This window comes from Mastomys coucha, unplaced genomic scaffold, assembly GCF_008632895.1.
Source record: "Mastomys coucha isolate ucsf_1 unplaced genomic scaffold, UCSF_Mcou_1 pScaffold22, whole genome shotgun sequence".
Classification (NCBI taxonomy): domain Eukaryota; kingdom Metazoa; phylum Chordata; class Mammalia; order Rodentia; family Muridae; genus Mastomys; species Mastomys coucha.
Genome location: NW_022196905.1, coordinates 159,441,774 through 159,463,611, shown reverse-complemented (window position 1 = coordinate 159,463,611; position 21,838 = coordinate 159,441,774). Strand labels below are relative to the sequence as shown.

Below are 21,838 nucleotides of genomic sequence, written 5' to 3'. Positions count from 1 at the left end.
GATAATTACAGAAATCCATTACTGGAAAAAAATATGGAAAACTACTGACCTGGGATGCCCAACCTAGACTGATACTCCTCCAATACCAGCCCTACACTCAAGACTCAGAAAACACTGAGGAAGAGAGGGCAGGAAGAGAGTAAGGGCAAGAAGATCAGGCTGTCTGTTGTGAGGCCATTAATATGCCCCCTATGGTTGATTGAAGCCTTCAAATGAAATAGCGGTGGCCTTCTTCTGACCCTGAGTAGGCAACCTAGTTCTTTACTAAGAGCTCCATGGCCACAAGGCTTGGTATTTTGGGAATATGCCAGGCTTAGAGGCCAGAACTCCATGGAATTCCTTCTGCTTTGATTAACTTACTGGAACCAAGCACATTATGCATCTTGGCCAATGAAACATGAATTAAAAGGCTAAGATAGTAAACTATCTTATGCACTGGGAATCATTATCCTTTCTAGAATCTTCTAATGACAATATGCTTCTCTTTGAAGTAAGGCCAGTGTGGATCAGGCAGGCCTGTGAAGGATCAGAGATTACTGATTTGTCTTCTTAGATAATAAAGAAATTGAAGAACGTATTTAGAAATGGGTTAATTGCTTGACTTGAATATATGCTTATGGCTTCACTGATCCATTTAAATAAAAGACACATTCAGACATGAAGGTATGCAATATCTTTTGCAGAAAATAAAAACAAGAAAATCTTTCATCAAGAAGCACAAACAGTTTGGATGGTTGCCCATGTTTATAATCCCAGTGACAGAGAGAGTAGGACAAGATGGTTGCTCATGCTTATAATCCCAGTGACAGAGAGAGTAAGACAAGATGGTTGCCCATGCTTATAATCCCAGTGATAGAGAGAGTAAGACAGAAGGAGGACTGATTCCAGGATAGCCTGGTCCACGAGGAGAAAGTAAATCTCAAATAAAAGCTTAAAAACAAACAACAGGAGGGGATTCTCTTTTCTGTTGTAAATCTATTCTGCTACCCAGGGATTAGCTCACACAAACCTGAGGTTTCACATTCAGCTCCTATTGCATCCTCTAACTCAATTTACTATGGCCAAAATGAAACCACTTTGTATTTCTAATGAAGATGTCTGTGCTAAAATATATGTGATGTAAAGTAATCCCTGTTTGTGTCTGTCTTAATATGTGCATATGCTGAGAGCATCCTTCCATCAGCACAGCATGGGGCCAATGGGATTCCCTCTTTGGAAACTCAATTTGTAGAGAAATGGGAAAGTTGCCAGCTTCTTTTCTAGACACATGAATTATTAGTATTAAACTGGTTCTGAAATTTCTATTGCTGCATATTTCTGATTGAATGCTGTTTTTAAATCGTCCCAATTTCTTGCGGAAATTAGGAAGTATTAAAACTTGCACAAATTTATCTTCTTCACTTTGAAAGCCCATCTGCTATTTGCTTTATGTGGACAAGCAGCGAACTTTATATTTCACTAAAGGTGGAATTCACTCGAAGGTTGTTATTTTAGTTTAGTCAGTGTCAGCTGTCAACTCATTATCTAGATTAAAATGAATATCAATTAAGTATGGTGACATGAACTTATGGCATGCTTTATACATTAAGGGTCAGGATTGTGTAGATTAAAATTAAAGTAATTCTGCACCTATTTTCAGGTTATGTCTGACCTGGAGTAACAGACATGATGAAATAAAAGAATAAAAAGCAAGAACAACGTTGATCTTTGCATTTGTGGCAGGATTCATAAGAAATTCCAGAGAATACTTAGTGCTTGAATTGTAGCAAGGAGCAGTGTAACAAGCTCCAAAAAGAGTATATTCCATCCTGGGGAACGAACTGATTTGGACAGTATTAAGCCACTCTTTGTCCCAATAAGACAGAATAAGACAGACAGACAGCTTCTGGTGATGACCGCGTCACTGGAAGTTAAAAATGGGAGACTCTATGTTCTTGGCTCCAGCTTATAGGAAGGCCTCCACGGGAGGAGGAGGGTGTGGCCAAGGAGGATACACTTGGGAAGCATGAGATTGCATACTCCAAGAGCCTGCAGAAAAACCTGCAATGGCTAACCTGACAGGACAGGAGAAGTGACTTTGATGAATAGATCCAATGTAATGACTTTGTTCTACTGGTGGTAGCTTGTGTTGTAAAATTTATCTTTACTTCATGCTTAGAATTTGTACTGAGCCCATGTACTGAGCACTATGGAGCTTCAGCTACTATACAGGTGGCTGTTCATTCCTGACTTAAGCAGCAGAGAGAGAGCAGCCTGGCACTCCTCGGGAGTTACATTCAGACTGATAGCTGGCTGTCATTCAGCCATTCTTCGAAGAGTGAAATGTAAGGGTTGGTTCTGGTGTTGCTAGAAATTCAAATGCTAAATACTACCTCCATGAGGACATCCTCTTGTACACCAAATAATGCCATGTAAACATTGCCCCCCAAGGTATCCCCAGCTGGTTAACAAAGATGCCTCCAACCTAGGTTCAGCAGAAGAGAGAGGGACAGGACTCAGACAAGGAGCTTGAGGAGAGTGAGGAAGAGGAAGGAAGTCACCACCCTTGGATTGTGAGTGCATGGCTCGCAGTCTTTATAGACTGACAAGGGAAACATGCCTTGAAGGGGTGTATCCAAAACAGCCCAACCTTTGCTAATGGCTGTACCAGCAACTGCCCTCAGAGGCATATGGGGAGCAGGTGTGGGCCAGCTAGGGTGAGGAAACTTTTTTTTTTAAGATTTATTTATTTAGTTTATGTATATGAGTACACTGTTTCTGTCTTCAGACATACCAGAAGAGGGCATCAGATCCCATTACAGATGGCTGTGATCCACCATGTGGTTGCTGGGAATTGAACTCAGGACCTCCTCTGGAAGAGCATCTAATGCTCTTAACCACTGAGCCATCTCTCCAGACCCAGAGGGTGGGGAAAGTGAACAGGAGGAGTGCAGGTTACCATTGCTCAGTTCAAAGCTGAACAGGTTCCTGGGGCCACGGAAACCTCACAGTTATGACTCTCAACCACAGAAGTTTAGCATGATGTCAAATGATTGAGAAGAACACCAGTCCACCTAAGCAAGCAAAGAGAGCCGCAGCCTAACCTCACAAAGTGTGCCATACCCAAGCACTGAGGCCTCTGAGAACTGCATGGAAGGCTGGATGGCAGACTATTTCTCCAGTGCTAACACGGGAGCTTGCACCTCTCCTGCACTAGCTACCTGCCCTCCTCCTTCGCAGTATTTGGGTGGATATGAAGTCTATTTCTTTAGGAATCCTCCAGCCTCACACTACCTTCATGAAACCTGAAGATCACCGGGCTTTGAACATTTTACTTGACTGCACCACTCCTAGTCCTAACATTCTGCCTTAGAGGCCTCACCTCAGATAAGGTTAGGGGTAGCTGCAGTCTGCCTCACATGGCACAGACCATGGGTTCTGTCACGACCAGACAAGTCCTTGGCAAGTGAGGCTCATATAAAGGACCATGCTCCTAAATAAGTTACCAGGGTCAGGACCAGCCACCTCTTCAAGCTTCTAAACCAACAGTAGATGAAAAGAATATATTACCCAGAGACAGTAGAAAGTATTTTTAGAGGTGCCAACTTGGATGTTATCATGAAATTAAATAAATATGAATGTATGCAGTACTGAGTTTTAGACAATGGGAATTAAAGTTGAATGCTGTAAAACCATATATATATATTTGAATGCTTTCCTAATTTTCTCTCCAACATTTGCATTTAAATGATTTCATGTTGAGGCTATTCCTAATTTTAAAAATAATTATGTAATTCAATTTCACAAAAAAAAATGCTGAAGACTCTTAGAAACATTGTTGAAAGTGTATGTTTAAAGGGAATTTAAAATCTTAAAGGCACATTAGAATTTGTACATGCTGCGTTTTGGCATCTGGGCTGCGTTGATGAGGTCACCTTTTGTCACCTTCCCCTGCACATTGGCTCCATTTGTGTTGACATTCCAGGTTTGAAATTCTATGTTTAATCTAGCTTTATTCCCTATCTCGCTTTGTAAAATGAATATTTATTAGCGAATTGTATAAAACTATTTTTATCTTGTGAATGTTCGCTCGTCTTTGTCCAGGAAGACTCCGCAGTTACACAGACTCTCCTGCCAGCTGAGCAGGTGCTTAGAACCATCTAGGCATTTTAACAAATTTTGGAATTTCAGAGTGTAAAACAAAAATCCTACTTTGACATATTATTCCTAGAAAAACAAATTTGAAAAAAAAGAAAAGAAAGAAAAGCAAAGCAGACCCTTGAAGGGGGAAGTTACATTTTAAATTCCTCAATCACCTGTGGGAAGAGCACTGGTTTGTCCTGCATTGTGTTCTGGACATCAGTCCTTCTGCTAGGAAATGTGGAATGCGGATAGCTGAGGTCACAGCTGTCCTTCTCCTGGGTATTCCTGTGTAAAAGTGTTTGCATGAACATTGTGTGTAGGTGCACTTGTGAAACTAAAGGAAGAGCCACGCCCAGGCTCACCTGTGTGGCTTCTCATACGTACCTTGTCCCCAGGGAAGCACAGGTGGCTCATTTAGAAGCAGCCATACACTCAGAGAGTGGCTGCCTATACATGGGCTTTCCTGTGCTCCTCTCCACGGACCCTCAAGGAAGGAGCCATGCAACTCGGCATGTGACCTCTTTTGCTGGTAGCCACCAACACAGAGATGCCCTCGGTCATCTTTAGGCCCTCGCTGATGGATCTGTGACACCTCTTGTGAGGCTGAGCCCTGGCAGCCACAGCTAGGGCTATGCAATGAAATATGATGTTCTATTCAGTGAAGTTATTATATGTTCAGTGCGTGTTGAGTGAGGACATGATGTTCTGCTAACATGCCACATGGTAACTGTTTTTGGTTTTCAACCAGTACCAACCACAAGCTCTTAATGAACAAAGGGTTATTTTTTTTAACTCTTTAGTATCTAATGTTCTTCTTCAGCATAAGTCAGGAATAGACAAGGTGCTTTATATATGTTTGAAGTGCTATAGTCTCAGTAACCAATGAGTAAAACAAAGATAATATACCTGAATCCTCAGGTAGATAATGAGAGCAATCTTGTCTTTGCATTCTGTCTCTGTCTGTTTCACTTCCTCCCTTTCTCTTTAGTTTTAACATCCATTAATGTTTTCTACCCAAAAATAATATAAAAATAACAAATATGTTGGCTTAGAGAGATAACTCCATCAGCAAATTGCTTGCCATGCAAGCGTAAGAACGTGAGTTCAGTTCCCAGAACACACATGAAAAGCATGTCCTTGGCAATATGTGATTGGAGAGTGTGAGGGTGCAAAGACAGGTGGATGCTCAGGCTTACTGGAAAGGCAGTCAAACCAAAATGATAGGCTAGAGGCTCAGTGGGAGAACGTGTCTCAAAAAGTAAAGTGGAGAGTGATCGAGGAAGACAACTGACATCTATGTCTGGCTTCTATATGCACATGAGTCTGTACACACATGAATGTGTGTACACGCAAAAACACACGAAAGGAGTTATTATGCCCACAAATATGTTTCCTCAATAAAAAGTAATTTGAGTGATCCCAGTGAATTATTAGATGTGATTAGTATCAAAAGTTTCATGGTCAGTCTGAAATCTTAATTAAAATTGATTTTAATTAAATATTAAGAATAATATTGAAATTTTACTTTTACATTAGAGTATCGGTTTTTCTCTCAAATTTATAATCAAAATTAAATGTGAAAAAAGCTACAATATATGGACATATTAAGCAGAAATGCTAGAAAGCCATTAATACCAGGCCACATAACTAAGTGGCTTCCATGTGATCCTGAACTTGCAAGGACACTGAGAATGTCAACATGGAAGCTAAAAATGATCCATGCCCCCTCCCCCTCTTGCCATGTATGTCCCTTCCTTCATTTAAAAAGATAGAAATTGACAGCTTGCACATGTCATTGGGAAGGACCAGGAACAAGAACAACAAAGGAAGTTTCAAAGCATGAGTGAGCACAGGGTGCTTTGGCATGAGTGAGCACGAGGTGCTTTGGCCGGGAGGGCTCAGGTGCATGTCTTTTTTTTTTTGGTTTTTCAAAACAGAGTTTCTCTGTATAGCCCTGGCTGTCCTGGAACTCACTTTGTAGACCAGGCTGGCCTTGAACTCAGAAATACGCCTGCCTCTGCCTCCCAAGTGCTGGGATTAAAGGTGTGTACCACCACTGCCCGGCTTCAGGTGCATGTCTTAATGTGTTCCTAGACAATAGTCACAATTTGTGCTAAGTCATAAGTCTGCTTTTCCAACTGGAATCCAAGAGAACACAAAATGTCTTGTTCTGTGTGTGAGTAATCTCTGAAATATGCTTATTAAAATTAGCTCCTAATTCTCATCAATGAAAGGTTCTTTGCTTCCCCGATGCCCCAGGAAGCCTCGGTGAAGGCTGATCTCTGAGTCAGTAGTGGGCTCAGGCTCAGTTTCCACCTAACACAGGGATCTGATCCTGGCTTGTGCTCAGTGTGTATGCTCTCCCCCTTGGTAGCTCTGTTCTTCCTCCTCCATGTTAGCTAACCCTATTGCTCATCTGAACCATTGTCCTTTAACCCTACTTTTGCTAGCTTTGCAGTAACTCTGTCTTCCTATCTGTTTTCATTCCAATGTACTCCACAAGACCACAAATGAACGATTAAATGCTGGGTCTTTTGTGTATGTCACTCCCTGTATCCCTGTGGGTCTATGTTTGTATCCCACTCCCAGCATCTCTATGCCAATATCTCTGAGCCAGGTTTGGTGATACATTAGTGTTTTGTATTCCCCAATATTTCTCCTCCCCTGTTCTGCCGATCTGACTCCACTTCTTTGGCAGATAGCTTCAGTAGATACAGAGGTCATGGGTGGGTAGCACATCATTCATGCTTCTCTGGGTACCACTGAGAACCATGACTATCTTCTTCTCTTGGTACCACAATGTTTTTTCTCCACCACACCCAAGAATTTTCTTTCCAGCATGTTTTCACTCTGGTTTGAGTGAAACCTTACTCAGTAAGGTAGCTGTACTTCTTTCTAGAACTATCTAAATGGCTTTCTTCCTGCTAGTGCACAGACATCTCTCTGTGCCTCCGTACACTGCCTCTCCTCCCGCATTTAGCAAAATGCTTTGACAGTATTTAGTTTCTTGGTTACAGAGCAGAAGGTGGGATTTCTTTCCTCTATCCCCTGAGCCCAACAGTGTCAATGGCTCTGGCTTTGGCATCTACGTTGTGTGTAAACCGAGGCAGGCACCCACTGGGAGTCAGTGCTTAGAGTCACTGTCCCCAGTGGATCCAGACACCTACAGGGGCTGCTGACAGAGCAGCCAGTGGTTACAGAAGGTGCTCAGCAGACTTTTTTTCTGAAGGAACAAAGCTTAATTTACTGGGGCTGGCACTTTCTGTGGCCACTGGAAAATTATGAACTTCTTTAGTTCCTTGTGGCAGGCAAGAAAAAGAGGGAAAGGGAAACTTCAAACACACACACACACACACACACACACACACACATACACACACACACACACACACACACACATACTGAATGGATAAAAGGCAGAGTCCAATAACTTCATACACACAAATATACATGCATGCATACATACATACACATATTCATACATCAATATGGACCTACAGACAGACATATACATATTCACACATAGAATGATTAGAGCAAAGCTCCAGCAAGCAGACTCCAAATATTCCACACATATATACATAAATACACACAACTGGTGGATGGAAGGAATAATGTTTCAATCCCCATTAACACAAACTTTATTTTTTTATTAGATATTTTCTTTATTTACATGTCAAATGATATCTCCTTTTCTGGTTTCCCCTCCAAAAGAAAAAAGAAAAAAATCACCAAACCACCCTCTCCCTCTTCCTGCCCCTGGCATTCCCCTACACTGGAATACTTTATACATATATAAATATATACATTCACACATACATACATACATACATACATACATACATAGTTAATATATGGGAGAGACAATGTTCTAGCCACACCACACCATACCTTACCATACCATACCTTACTTTATTCTTTCTTCCATAACTTATATATCCCAGCAAAATATTTTCAAGCAGTATACAATTACAATGTGGTTACATTTTAGTTTTCTTCTAGTGAATGACTATGAAAATAACCATGTTTTCATATGTTACCTTTACATGATATAACATTATGTAGTAACAGGTAAAAATAAAACAAATTATTCTCAAAACCCCACATACGTTCTTAACCACCTTGCTATAGATTAACAAAATGTAAGTGAGCAAGTTAATTTTCTCAGCCAGCAGGCAGGCAGCAATTTGAGTTACAAAGAAAGAAGTAATCTGGTAAGAATTTTAAAAGAATCACAAATCTAAACTTTTGTATAAAAAAACTGTCATATCTACCTTAAATTCTCAAAATGCATATCTACTCATAAGCAATTCTTAATAAATCACATCAGGAAGCTGAGGGCAAAATGGGTATAAGAAATCAATTATCAGCAGTCCAGCCTCAGTGAGAGTCATGTCAGCCAGTGCTGCCATTGTCCTTGTTCCCTGACCACAAGAGTGTGCCTTTCTGAACTTCAGACTGTTCCCTAACGTCTTCTACATCAGAGCCAGTAGTGAAACCATCTCAACATAGCTTCATTAACAACATTATTTTTGCAAATGTTTTTTAAGGGTGGTGGTCATTGCTGACAATCTACATCTCTAAGGTCTTCTCTAGGGTGGTGATAGAAACATTAATCTGCTCCATCAGCAATGCCTGAAAAATTGCTTTAGTATTAGTGAATAAAAATATTAGTGTATTTTCATTGCACAGCTATGAGTTAATTGATAAAATGCACTGGGTGCTTTTAGGGGTATCAGGAAGCATTTCACTATCTGACCTTCATTATAGACTTCTTGGCTTTCTTGTCTCTCCGCAGAGTTCAGGGAACTCACATTTCCATTTGAGTATATCCTAATTACTCTTGTTATTTTACTGAAAATTTTTAATTTCTTGACCCAGAGGTCTCACATCAAAAAATAATAAAAGTAATGTTAAAAGATAATGTGTTGAAAAATACTTAATATATGGGGTAAATGAAATCAATCAATGACAAAATAACTTACCTTATAAATCAATGAAAACCTATAGTAGCCATGACCAAGAAATGACTCAGATTTATAACTCGATATTTTCAAACCAGTGCAAAAATTGCATGTAGAGAATTTTATTCTTATGAGTTGTATTTTAAAACACTGATCAATTAACCACTTCAAGAAGTTCAATATTAATTAAATCTCCTTCTCAAGTAAGTCACAAAAATTAGTTTAAGCAATAACCCCATATTGACCTCTCTTTTATTTCATGAGGCTGCTACTAGAGTTAACAAAATGGATGCTTAGGTTGTTTTTAGTATTCTCCTTTCTGAAGCAGATGTGTGACATCATTGTCCATATATTAGAGGCAGTAAGCTTTTACAGATTACTAAGAAAATTATTATTTTGCCAAGGCAAGAACATTGTCCACTTCCAAATGCCTTATGTAAAACTGTGAGGTAGTGGTTTGCCATAAGTGTCTGATGGTTTTAGTTACTTCCAGGAGAAGATAATAGGGACCCACAGGTGACAGTTCTAACCCAGTTCTGCAGCTCACTGAACAGAAAAGGAACATCTTCTGGGACACATAGCCAGAGTTAATAATACCACAGTACGGGTCCTTACTGCATAGAGGGATACATGTAAAGTTTTATTTAGGAAATCACTAAATCCTCATTTGTACTGGTCCTGCTGACCACATTGAGGGGTCTCAATGAACGCTCGAGACAGCAGCTCGGCTCGGCTTACCAGGGGTCTGGAGCCAGCTAGGGATTAAGCCAGAACCGGGAGCCCAGTATTCAAAATGGACTAAAACTTTGATCCGCCCTCCTGCCTGGAGTCCTCGCTTTGATATGCTCGATTCCTGTTCTCACTTATGTGCTAAAAGACATGACTGTTTTGCCTCAAGTATAAATATCCCGTTTCACTAAGTAAAGATTACACCTTGATAAGCATTCTTTCTTGGTGTCGCTTCCTTGTCTCTTCTAACCCGCTTATTTCCACAGAATCTCGACTTCCCCAGTTCGTGAATAACCCACAGTATGAAGTGAAACTGCGGGCCGGTTTCCTTCACTCATTAGACTTGGAAGCGATGTAAGAGAAAGACATGTCTTAGGAAAGAGGTAGTGTAAGGAATATCGCAATCCAAAATCATTGCAAAAGACATTGGGGAGTAATTTTAATATAGTTCATGCTTGGATTTTGTTTGACTAGAACACACTGAGTTCTTGCTGCACCAATGACTTATGAAGTAAACTCTAGAAGACAGACAGAAGCAAAGTGACTAAATATCCAGGCATAGAATATAGCTCCTCATAATGTTTTGACACAAATAACTTGATTTATTTTTTTCAGAGTTCCCATGGCATAAAGAAAACATACAGGCAGTATTTATCCTGTCCCTGGCAGCCTGTGGCTTCACCTTAGATGATGTGACTTGTCAGCATTTTTAAGCTATTATTGTTTAGTGGCCTTCATATAAACTATTTTGAAATCTTTTTAACTTCACATTATATCAGAGATGTCTCTTTTTCATAGAAATATTTTTGTAGATTCAAATAAAGTGTCTTCTAGTAACTTGGAATTAAAAGAATAAGTTGTAGTAAAAAAAATTCCTAAAACAGTGAAGATTTAGCATCCTAGAATGTTGTAGAATAATCCTAGACTTCTGAAGTTATAAATAAACTCAATCCCTTTATCAATTTTGAAAGTAGTGTTAGATTATTCTCGGAGCAGATGGTGTTGATTAATCTTCCTGCATCATTGTAGACCTGCATTCCTGGACACTCCGAGAATCAGACACAGGGCTCTGGTGTCTAAAGAGATAGATAGATCTAAGCCTGGAGACCTAGGCAGACTCTGGTCAAACCCTGAGTATCCACACAACCACTACCTTGTTTCATGGCTTGTGACTAAGCTTCTTTGTGATACAAAGGACACACAGACTTATCTCTGGAAGATAATATACCTTCCTCTCACCCCACTAAAATATCAACCAAGGTCACGTTCTATGCATCTCTTAGGTAGAAGTGTTTCTGATTTCTTCTGTAACTGTTTCAATTAGCAAGGCATTAGAAATTTAGAAGAACAAAGCTCTCTTTGGTGCACTGACAATTGGACAAATGAGTTCTAGAATGGCCAAATACTACCCCACCTCCCTGAGTGCAAGGATGTATATCACAGAAGAATTAGGTAAGCCTAGAGGTGTGAAGAATTGAGTGCAGGGCTTTCATGAGGCAACAGATTTCTTGTAACCTTTGGAACAAATAATAAAGGTACAGGAAATAACACATAGCCAAGGAAGGAAGACTGACTGTCTTCCTGATGATGTTCCCCCTCATCAATAAACAGCTTCCTTCCTTGCTTAGCCTGACATGTAGCCCAAACAAATTTCTCGACTAAGTGATAAAAAAAGGCACTAAACATAATTATTTAAAACCTTGCTCCACATCAAATTCAGTTGATATTTTACTGATATGTCTCTCTCTCTCTCTCTCTCTCTCTCTCTCTCTCTCTCTCTCTCTCTCTCTCTCTCTCTCTCTCTCTCTCTCTCTCTTTCTCTCTCTCTCTTTCTCTCTTCTTTTTAATGCTTTCTTTTTCCTTGCTTCAAATAAAGGCTTCAAGCCATTAGAAGAGAAGAAAATGTTCTTCTAAGGTCATTGTGGAATAAAAATCCTTGTGGACCTAGAAGATTTGGTCCCACAAAGACATATTTGCTCAGCCTAAAGGATGCATGTTCTAAATAATATCATAGACACTTACATCCATGGACCATCTGGGCAGTGGTGACTATGTAATACTGAAACCATTCACTGAACTCCGAACAGCATTGATGCTCTTCTTCCATAAATGCAAGCACACATCCACAGTAAAGGAAGACATGATTTATTGTGAAACTGGATGGCCTCTGTGACCATTTTTGTGTGTACATTCTCATCTCTCCTAAAGTGTGTGTGTGTGTGTGTGTGTGTGCGCGCGTGTGCACACACAATTACTTGACATGCATCAGTGGAATGGAAACCTTACCCTATACCAACTGTGATGGAGAACATTGCACTGAACAGGCAATTTTCAAAGATTCCAAGCATGTATACATTTTAAAAACCTGATCAAACTCCTAGTTTGCTTAATCTTATCAACAGACTGTTATAGAAACCCAACTGAGTGTTTTTGACCTGTACATATCCCGAGTATGGATCCACATGTGGCATTCTTATGAACTTACAATATCTGAATTCTAGCTGCTCTCAGCAATTGAACTTTTGGATAATGGAAGGTGAACTTTAGATATTTGTAGACTGTGGCCATGGAGAGTATCTAAATGGCCTGCAGTTGGGTCCCTCAATGACAAGACCTGGGTGGACTATTGTGTACAAATTATCACACTAACTGGATGCTTTAGTTGGTTCGGGGTCCTTATATAATAGCACTGACAAGGCTCAATATTTTCTTCATGGTGTTTATGATTTTTCTGCCTAGACTTTTTCTGTTTAATGGATTTCCCAGTGTATGTCTCCCTGGGATGGTACTAAGCATACTCATTTTAAGAAGATGAGACAATGTTTGCCCTCACCATTGGAACCTCCCTGGAGGTGTAAAGTTATTGCAACCTAGCTGATCATTCTGTCTCCTGTTGACCCAAGGCCTGGATAGGATTGCATTATGAAGTCCAGTTCAGATGACATCCCTTTCAAATTCAAAAGTCATATGCAACTGCATCAGAAAGATGCAGGCGTATGTCGTCACTCAGGCCGGATGCAGCACCAGGGCCCAGGAGGACTTGCTCACGTGCTGCACAAGGCTCCTATATTTTACTGAGACAGTATAATTTGCAAAGCCCCAGAACTGAGCACAACTGAGACCCTTTCCTTACTCCCACACTGAATTGTGCCAGTTCACACTGTCCCTCTTTGCACTAACGTGACAGGTGCTTCTGCTCTGGCTCTTGCTTTCCTGTTTTCTTACATGGTTAGCATTTGAAAACAGAGGAAAGTTACTGTGTGGACAGTGTCTCTGTGGCCAGTGAAGTCTGATGCTATAGAGCAGGGAACTTTGCAAAAGAAAGCTGTGGTGCTGCCCAAGAAAGGAGCAGCAGCCTGTGCTTCCCTCCCTTTCCATTCCATCTACAAAGGAGCAAGACTTAGGCTTGCTTATTTAAAGCTCCCTGGAGTAAAACCAGATTGCAAATGTAAAGAGTGATTCTCCTCAAAGGCTTGCAAGCTTGACAGGCAAACAGTGTGGAACGTCGCACATCCATTTTCAAATTTAATCTAATTTAGCAAAGAAAGGTTACATAGGAATGGAAGCAAACAGACCACATGGCTCCACAAACTTTCTAGCTCTGCTTTTTATAATCACTGAATTTGCATCCTGATCTGCAGAGAAATATGTTAGTGTAAAGCTGTCTCCATAGACAGCCCTAAAATACTACCTGCTGTGAAAATGATGTACAGTTCAGAACCACAGTGGCTAAATCTCCATTTCAGTCATCTACTCATTTAAGAATCCATGGTAAGATGTATCTGTGATTCCTTCTGGAGTCTGAGCTGCTGAGGTCCTCAGGTGGCTCTAGACCAGGCTACATAATCATAGCAGGTTGGAGCTCCTAAGACCCAGTTTGGAAAAGCAGGAGTGACTTGATGGGTTATGTGTGTGAAGGTGAGAGGTTGATGATGGGTGTCTTCCTCAGTTGCTCTCCATCTTACTTTTGTAGACAAGGTCTGTCACTGAACCTGGAACTCAGTGACTGGCTATCGAGCTTCATGGATCCTACTGCTTTTTGTCTCCCACTGTAGCAGGCACTTTATGTAGTTACCGAGGATCCAGACTCAACTCTTGTGCTTCCAAGGCAAACACTTAACCAACAGACTGAGTTATTTCCCAAGTGCTAAGGACACATTTTTAATTCATATAGTGTATGAGATCTTGGAGGAAGGGAAAGTGTCAGGAGGTGGATGCTGTGATTCAGACTTCTGTGAGTTCTTGCTGTGAGTTTCCTGCACAATGCTCTCTCGAGACAGAGAGAGCATCTCTTCTACACCCTCCCTGGAGATGTCTGAGTCGAACAGGAGCTACATGTGGAGGCTATGAGTTTATGGCTGTAAGGAACTTTGAGCTGGAGAAAGCAGCATGCTGACCAGAGGTGTGGATGGGATGGTGGAAACACAGAACCCTTGTGAGGCAGGAAATAGAGAGTCTGATGGTAGCCACACTCTTTAGAACAATGCCATTCACTCTTGGATCTTACCAAGACCCATAATTCTTTTCCCCCCTTTGGAAGTACACCTGTGTCCTTTTCTTCCAACACCAGAAGGTCTCTCATTTAAAGGCTGATGTGCATCCTCTCTTGAGTTGATTCACTTGTTCCTTTCTTCCTCTAGGTTTTGACCTAGTGAAATGTGAGGATCCAGGCATTCCTAACTATGGCTACAGGATCCGAGATGATGGCCACTTCACAGACACTGTGGTTCTCTACAGCTGCAACCCAGGCTATGCAATGCATGGCAGCAGTACCCTGACCTGCCTGAGTGGGGACCGCAGGGTGTGGGACAAACCTATGCCTTCCTGTGTGGGTGAGTCGGTAATGCTGGGTCAGACTCTTATCAAGAACCAGTTCAAAGAGTTCATGCTATATGTGGCTTGGTAGAAGTTCCTGGGGAAAGGCAGGGTTCTCACTAGGGGATTGCACATCCCAAGGTAGACATATCAAGATCTACCCCTCTTGTCAAGAGTTCATTCATTTCCATCATAGTTTGCTCTCGGAATCAAGGAATTTATCAGGCTTATTCATAAAGCATTGTGTGAGAAGTAACATGGGTGGCCTTAAAGCAGTCACAGGGCAAAGTGTGTACTGAGAATGCATGGTAACTCCCTCATGGCCTGTAGATGGAGGCCCCCACACCTAGTTCTTCCCTACCTACCTACTCTAGCCCTTCCACGAGACCACAAGGTGATAAATAATTGGGGCAGAATTGTATACAACTGGTTGTGGGGAGGGGTGGCTACTCAGGTGAGGGTCATGACTCTCCCTGCTATACCTCCTGTGAGGCATCAGTCAACATGCCAAAGATGATAATCTTTTGTGAGTAGTTCTGACCAATCTCCTGCAGCATTGTGGCTGGGAGGACAGTCCTCTACATCAGATCCCAAGATATGTGTCCAAATGTGTGCACATTCTAGGAATAACGAATAGACAGCCTATACTTCGGAGTGTTGGCTGCATGTATGGTTGTCACTAGAACTAGGGCAAGAGAGTGCTAATATTTGCATGCTCAGCTGTGATAGATTTGGGATATCTGTCCCAGTTTAGCATGGGAAGAAGGAAAAGAGAAATGATGGGCAGGGGATTGATTCCTCGTCTATTAATTAATACAGGCATACAAGGGTTTGCATGCAAAACTAAACAGGAATTCAGGCAGGCAGATACCCATGTAGATGTCCCCTCTCTTGTCTTTTGCAGCCGAATGTGGTGGTCTTGTCCATGCAGCCACATCAGGGCGCATACTGTCTCCTGGCTACCCCGCACCATATGACAACAACCTTCATTGCACTTGGACCATAGAGGCTGATCCTGGAAAGACCATCAGGTACTTGCTATGTGATATCAATCATTTGACAGTGGGAGGTCTGTCTGTTCCATGTCCTCGAAAAAGAACCAGTAGGCCATGGACTATATGATTAAAACCTGTGAGCTTAAGAAGAAAACATTCAGCTGTGGCTAACCTTTTTCTCACATGCTTTTCTCTGTCACTGTAATTGTATGTTTGGCTGGCTATGATAAGGGGAAGAACCCGTGTCTGACAACGAGCTATGCTGTGTAACTCAGTACCGTCAACACTGCGTACGAATTCTGTGGGTTGCCTGGGTGTTTTTAAAGTGTGCATGAGCTTTGCTGAGCTGAACTTCAATAGCCATCCTCCATCATTCTGCCTCAGCTATGTGATCCAAGAAGTCCAGAAACCCTCTCTGGGTTCTCTTCCTGCACAATGAGATACAGTAGAGTAGTCTTAGCTGTAAGAAAGGACAAATTGTGTCTTCTGCTTACTTCACATTAGCTGGTAACCCATGTGCCAAAGCCAGATTCAGAGACTAGCCAGGGTTCCAGGTGTGAAGACATCAGTTCAGTTCCTACCCCCATTAATAAAAGAAAATTGAAGGATAAAACAAAACAAAACAACAAACAAACAAAACAGGAATTGGCCTGCGATCCTGGGAGAAGTTAAACAAAAAAATGCCAACTTATCGATAGACTGATAAAATGGAATTGTGAAAAGCTGAAGAACACAGAAATGTTGAAACCAGGCTTCTTGTTACAATCATAAGTTGTGATGGTTTGTATATGCTTGGCCAAGGGAGTGGCACTATTAAAAGGTGTGGCCTTGTTGAAGTAGATGTGACACTGTAGGCATGGGCTTAAGACCCTTACCTTAGCTACCTGGAAGTCAGTCTTCCACTAGCAGCCTTCAGATGAAGATGCAGAACTCTCAGTTCTGCCTGCCCAGATGCTGCCCTGATGATGATGAAGGACTGAACTCTGAACCTATAACCCAGCTAAAATTAAATGTTGTTCTTTATAAGAGTTGCCTTGGTCATGGTATCTGTTCACAGCAGTAAAACCCTGACTAAGACATAAGTTCTTGGTGAGTTTCCTACCCACAAATATCAGTATTGTTAAAGTTCTGATGGATCATCTGCCCAAGCTCAGCACATCATGCAGAAAGCAATTGTGTTGTTAAGTTCTTGACCATAGCTCCATATAGGGATCCACTGACCTCACATCAGGTCCTCACCATGTAAGAGGAGCAAGAAAGAGGACTTAAAGCTGAGCAGAGGGAAAGAAGGGAGAGAAAGGAGAGAGAGAGAGAAAGAGAGAGAGACAGAGAGAGAGGGAGAGAGAGAGAGAGAGGGTAGAAGACTCAGAGTGAGAAGGGGAACTTCATAATGAGGATGGATACTTGCTGATGATGGGGATCAAAGGTCCAGGCACCTTCTGAAGATATAGAAAAATGTTATCATAAAGCCTATTATTTTGTCCCTTGCTACATGCTAACAAGAGCATACATAACTGCCTTATAGCTCATTTAAATTTTAATGTATGCTTAATCAAGATAAATGACTGGTGTATCAGGAGAGTTCCAAGGTGAATTTGAGCAGCAGAATCAATAAAGCCACTTGTTCACTGAGTAACATCTAAGTAAATATGAAATCTTTGAGTACACCTGCCTGCAGTGATACAGAAGTCACTCTTCTGACTCTAAGTAGAAAACATCCATCATTGCGGAGAACTCATTGGAGGACTTCAATGCTTATGCCTCTTGGAATTCCCCAGTGCTTTGTTTTCCTGTATGAGAAAGGGCAATGTCTCCCCTGAATGAAAGCAGCTGTTGGGTCAAACCTGAAGGGGAATGTAAGCCTTCATTAAGTATTAACAAGAAAAAAGAGAGGGAATCAGCAAAGGATGGTATTATGTAAAATTAATAAGTATAGAAATTTTACTTTATTTTATTTTATTTTATTTTGTGTGTGCATGGTGAAAAGGGTACAGATGTGCATAGAGGCCCAACATAAAGCTTGAGTGTTATTCCGAGGGACTATTCATCAACTTTTCTATCTTCTATTTGTTCTTTGGTTATCTGGTTGGTTGGGTTTTGTTGATATTGTTGTTTCTTTTGGTTTAATTTTCCTAAATCAGTGTCCTTCACTGTCCAGAGCTCACCAATTGGGCTAAGCAAGCTGGCTAGAGAACTCCAGAAGGGCGTGCTACCATCCTCAGATTTTTTTTTATGTAGGTTCTAAGGATCAAGCTCAGATCCTCATGCTGGCATGGAAACACATCATTGACTGAACGTCTCCCCAGCCCATGCTCTTCTAGTCCTCAACCTAGAGGCAACGATTACAAATCTATACTATTTTAGAACATTCTGAGACCACACCTCCCCGTGAAAGCATTTTCAAATATATCAGCAGAACTTTTAAAAATTTATTTATTTATTTATTTATTTATTTATTTATTTGCATTCCAAAATGCTGCCCCCTCCAGTCCCTCATCATCCTTCAGCCTCTAAGAAGGCAGCCCCATCTCTGGGTATCCCCACTACCCTGGTGCATCAAGTCTCTGCAGGATTAGGCACATCGTCTCCCACTGAGGCTAGACAAGGCAGATCTCTTCTACATATGTGCTTGGGACCTCAGACCAGCAAGTGTATGCCCTGTGATTGGTGAATCAGTCTCTGTGAGTTCCTAGTTCAGATTAGCTGACACTTTGTCTTTTCATGGATATGCCATTTCCTTGAGGGCTTTCAATTATTTCTGTAACTCTTCCATAGGGGTTGTTGACCTCTGTCCAAAGTTTGTCTGTAGGCATCTGCATCTGCCTCAGTCAACTGCTGGGAAGAGCCTCTTAGAGGACTATTATGTGAGGCTCCTATCTCAAGCACATCATAGCATCATTAATATTAAGTGTAAGAATTTTGGTGTTTGCAGAAAGGATGGGTCTCAAAACAGGCTGGTCACTGGTCAGCCATTCCTTCAGTTTCTGCTCCATCTTTGTCCCTGAATTTCTTTTAGACAGGATCAATTTGGTTCAAAAGTTTTGGTTTTCCCATCACTCTACTGGGAGTCCTGTCTGGCTACTGGAGGTAGTCTCTTCAGGTTCCATATCCCCACTGTTGGGCATTTCAGCTAAGGTCACCTGCATTGACTGGTAAGGGCCTCACTTATCCCTCCCCTCTGGGGCTTCCTAGAGAATCCAACCCCATCCCCACCTTCAACCCCAGCAACTATATATTTCCATTCACTCTCCTCGCCCTTTGGGCTCTCCTGTCTCTCCCCATGTCTAATCCTAACCCATTATTCCTCTCACCCTCCCCTATCCTACCCAGATCATTCCCTCTATCAGCTTCCCATGATTATTTTGTTCCCCCTTCTAAGTGGGATATAGCATTCTCACTTGGGCCTTACTTGTTTAACTTCTTACAGTCTATGGGTTATATTATGGATATTCTGAACATTTTGGCTAATAGCCACTTATCAGTGAGTATATTATCATGCATGCCCTGTCCTTTGGGGTCTGGGTTACTGCACTCAGGATGATATTTTCTAGTTCCATTCATTTGCCTGCAAAGTTCACGGTGTCTCTGTTTTTAATAGCTGAATAGCATTCCATTGTGTAAATGTACCACATTTTCTATATCTGTTCTTAAGTTGAGGCATATCTGTTTTGCTTCCAGTTTCTGTCTATTGCAAATAAAGTTGCTCTGAACATAGTGGAACACATGTCCTTGGGGTATGGTGGAGCATCTTTTGGGTATATGCCCAGGAGCAGTATAGCTGAGTCTTCAGGTTAGAACCATTTTCAATTTTCTGAGAAACTGGATTGATTCCAGAGTGATTTTACTAGGTTCCAATCCCACCAGCAATGGTGTAGTGTTCCTCTTTTTCCACGTCCTCACTAGCATGTTCTGTCACTTGAGATTATTACCTTAGCCATTCTGATTGGTATCTCAGGATCATTTTGTTTTCTATTTTCCTGATGACTAAGGATGTTGAACATTTCTTTAAGTGCTTCTCAGCCATTTGAGATTCCTCTGTTGAGAATTCTATGTTTAGTTCTGTTCTCTATTTTTTGATTATATTATTTGATTTTTGGAGTCTAATATTTTGGACATTAGCCCTCTGTCAGATTTAGGGTTAGAGAAAATCTTTTCCTGATGTGTAGGCTGTCATTTTGCCCTATTGACAGTGTTATTTGCCTTACAAAAACTTTTCAGTTTCATGAAGTCCCATTTATTAATTCTTGACCTTAGTGCTTGACCCATTGATATTCTGTTTAGGAAATTTTCTCCTGTCATCACAACTTTTTAATTCAAAGAAATTAAACAATAAAAAGCTTAGAGAGAGGCATAAGCCTTTGTAAATAATTTACTCAATTGATATTCAACTCACCTACCCAAAATTTTGATGAAGTAACTCATTTCAGAAAACAGGATTGACTTTTGAAAATGATGGCTTGGAAAATAACTAAAATTACATATTGTACTTTTTAAAAATTTCACTATACACATAGAACATAAGCTGATCTTGGTTTTAACTTTTGCTGGGAGTTTAACAAGCCTCAGTAATTACACTGGAGACATAGTAAATATAGCCTACATTTTCTACCTGAAAATTACCAGTAAATGCAGTACAGTTTGTCCTACAACAAGAGGAAGCATTGCTGTCCATTCATGCTATGACTTTTAAATAGAGATGGTTTCCATCGTCTAAATATCAATGAGCAGTTGCATGTGGAAACGGTATGAGGGTGGTCTCATTTGCTAAGATAGTTGTAGCTAGGTCTCTTTTGAATCCCTGGAGGCCCAGACCATTCTTGGATGCTGTTTTGTCAAGAAATGTGAGAAAAAATGTTAATATGGCCATCATGAACTATTTTTTTTCTGAAAAAGATTGTAACTAACATTTTTCATGGTGTGTATGGGACTGTGTTAGCTGAGGTGTAGTGCACTTCCACTATAGATTATAGTACATATTATAGGTTAGCTGGCCCTCCCTCCCTACTTTCCTACCCCTCGTGAATCTTTTTCATCCCACTGGGGAGTTATGCAGAGACTTTTGTTTATAAGTTTAACATTATGTTATAATTACCTGGTCTGGGTTTAATTAAAAGTCTAATAACAAAGCACTGTAGCGAATTTGGTCCTATTAAGAGTTGCGGACTAATGTTTCTCTAGGATACTGCATGCGCTTCAGTGCTGAGAGCATGACTGCGATTTATACAATAACAATGGCAAGGTATGGATACCAGTAAAGCGGACCAAGGGCTATACTCTGCATCACCCAAGTGTACACTGTGTCTTTGACTTGACCATCTTCAGTGGTAGTTCAGAGAGATCTCTTTGATTGTTTTGCTATTCCTGATTGTCCACGGGAAATTGTGCTTGGTGGTCCAGTTGAAGAGAATTCTTGACAGGCTTACACACTATTAACATTACAGTCATAACATTATCAACATTATCATAATGTAGACTTTTAAAGAGAAAAATGGTTTATTTATGACTTTGGTCTCTCTCAGTTTATTGCATTATAGTGTCTTTATAGCAGGCAGCAGATGAGCCCAGAACATTTCAATCTACCTTGTGTCACAGGGCTCTTGAGGTTTATCTAGGGAACCATCATGTCTATTCAACAGGACAGACGAAAGAACTGTACATCATGGAAAAATGACCCAGCAAGAGAGTAAGAACGTGAAAGGACAGTGGAGTGACAGCTGAAGAGAAAAGGGTCACTGAGAAAGAGGAAGAGTTGGAGATCACAAGGTCTGTCAAAGTATGAACCTGACAGAGATCTCAAGCAGGGATGGAGAAGAATCAGCCACAGGGTGGAAAAAAATGAGCCATCAAGGGCAGGGGAGGGGCTCGAGTTAGGATTCACCCAAGGGCTCTGTGTTAAATTTTTTATAAGCAACACCCCCACACACTTACTTTCGTTCTCCATGATTGGTCCTGCCCAGAGCGTCTTCCTTTGGATAGACTTCTCTGTCCCTTCAATAACCAATACCTCCTGGACAGTCCTGCCGAACCCTGCTCCAACTCCTTGTTTGACCCTGTAAAGTTTCAAGAACTTGTTGTCTGGCTGTATCATTGTGCATCTCTCTTGTTATACTCAGAGCAGAGCATTATATGTTACTCATTAAAATTTAATTTTACATACCTAAAAGACTAGGGCACACACATTTTTTTTTTCTTTTTTTTTTTTTTTTTTTTTTT

At 41.0% G+C, this 21,838-nt stretch overlaps 1 protein-coding gene across 6 annotated transcripts in view; it reads left to right on the top strand.

Annotated features, from left to right (window-relative positions):
• Nucleotides 1-21,838, top strand: part of Csmd1 (CUB and Sushi multiple domains 1) — a 1,620,113-nt gene that overhangs the window by 1,355,775 nt on the left and 242,500 nt on the right. For all 6 annotated transcript variants that reach the window (XM_031339198.1, XM_031339200.1, XM_031339199.1 and 3 more), the window contains 2 exons: nucleotides 14,456-14,647; nucleotides 15,535-15,661. In XM_031339198.1, the coding sequence (XP_031195058.1) occupies nucleotides 14,456-14,647; nucleotides 15,535-15,661 (319 nt within the window). The remainder of the gene's footprint in view (nucleotides 1-14,455; nucleotides 14,648-15,534; nucleotides 15,662-21,838) is intronic.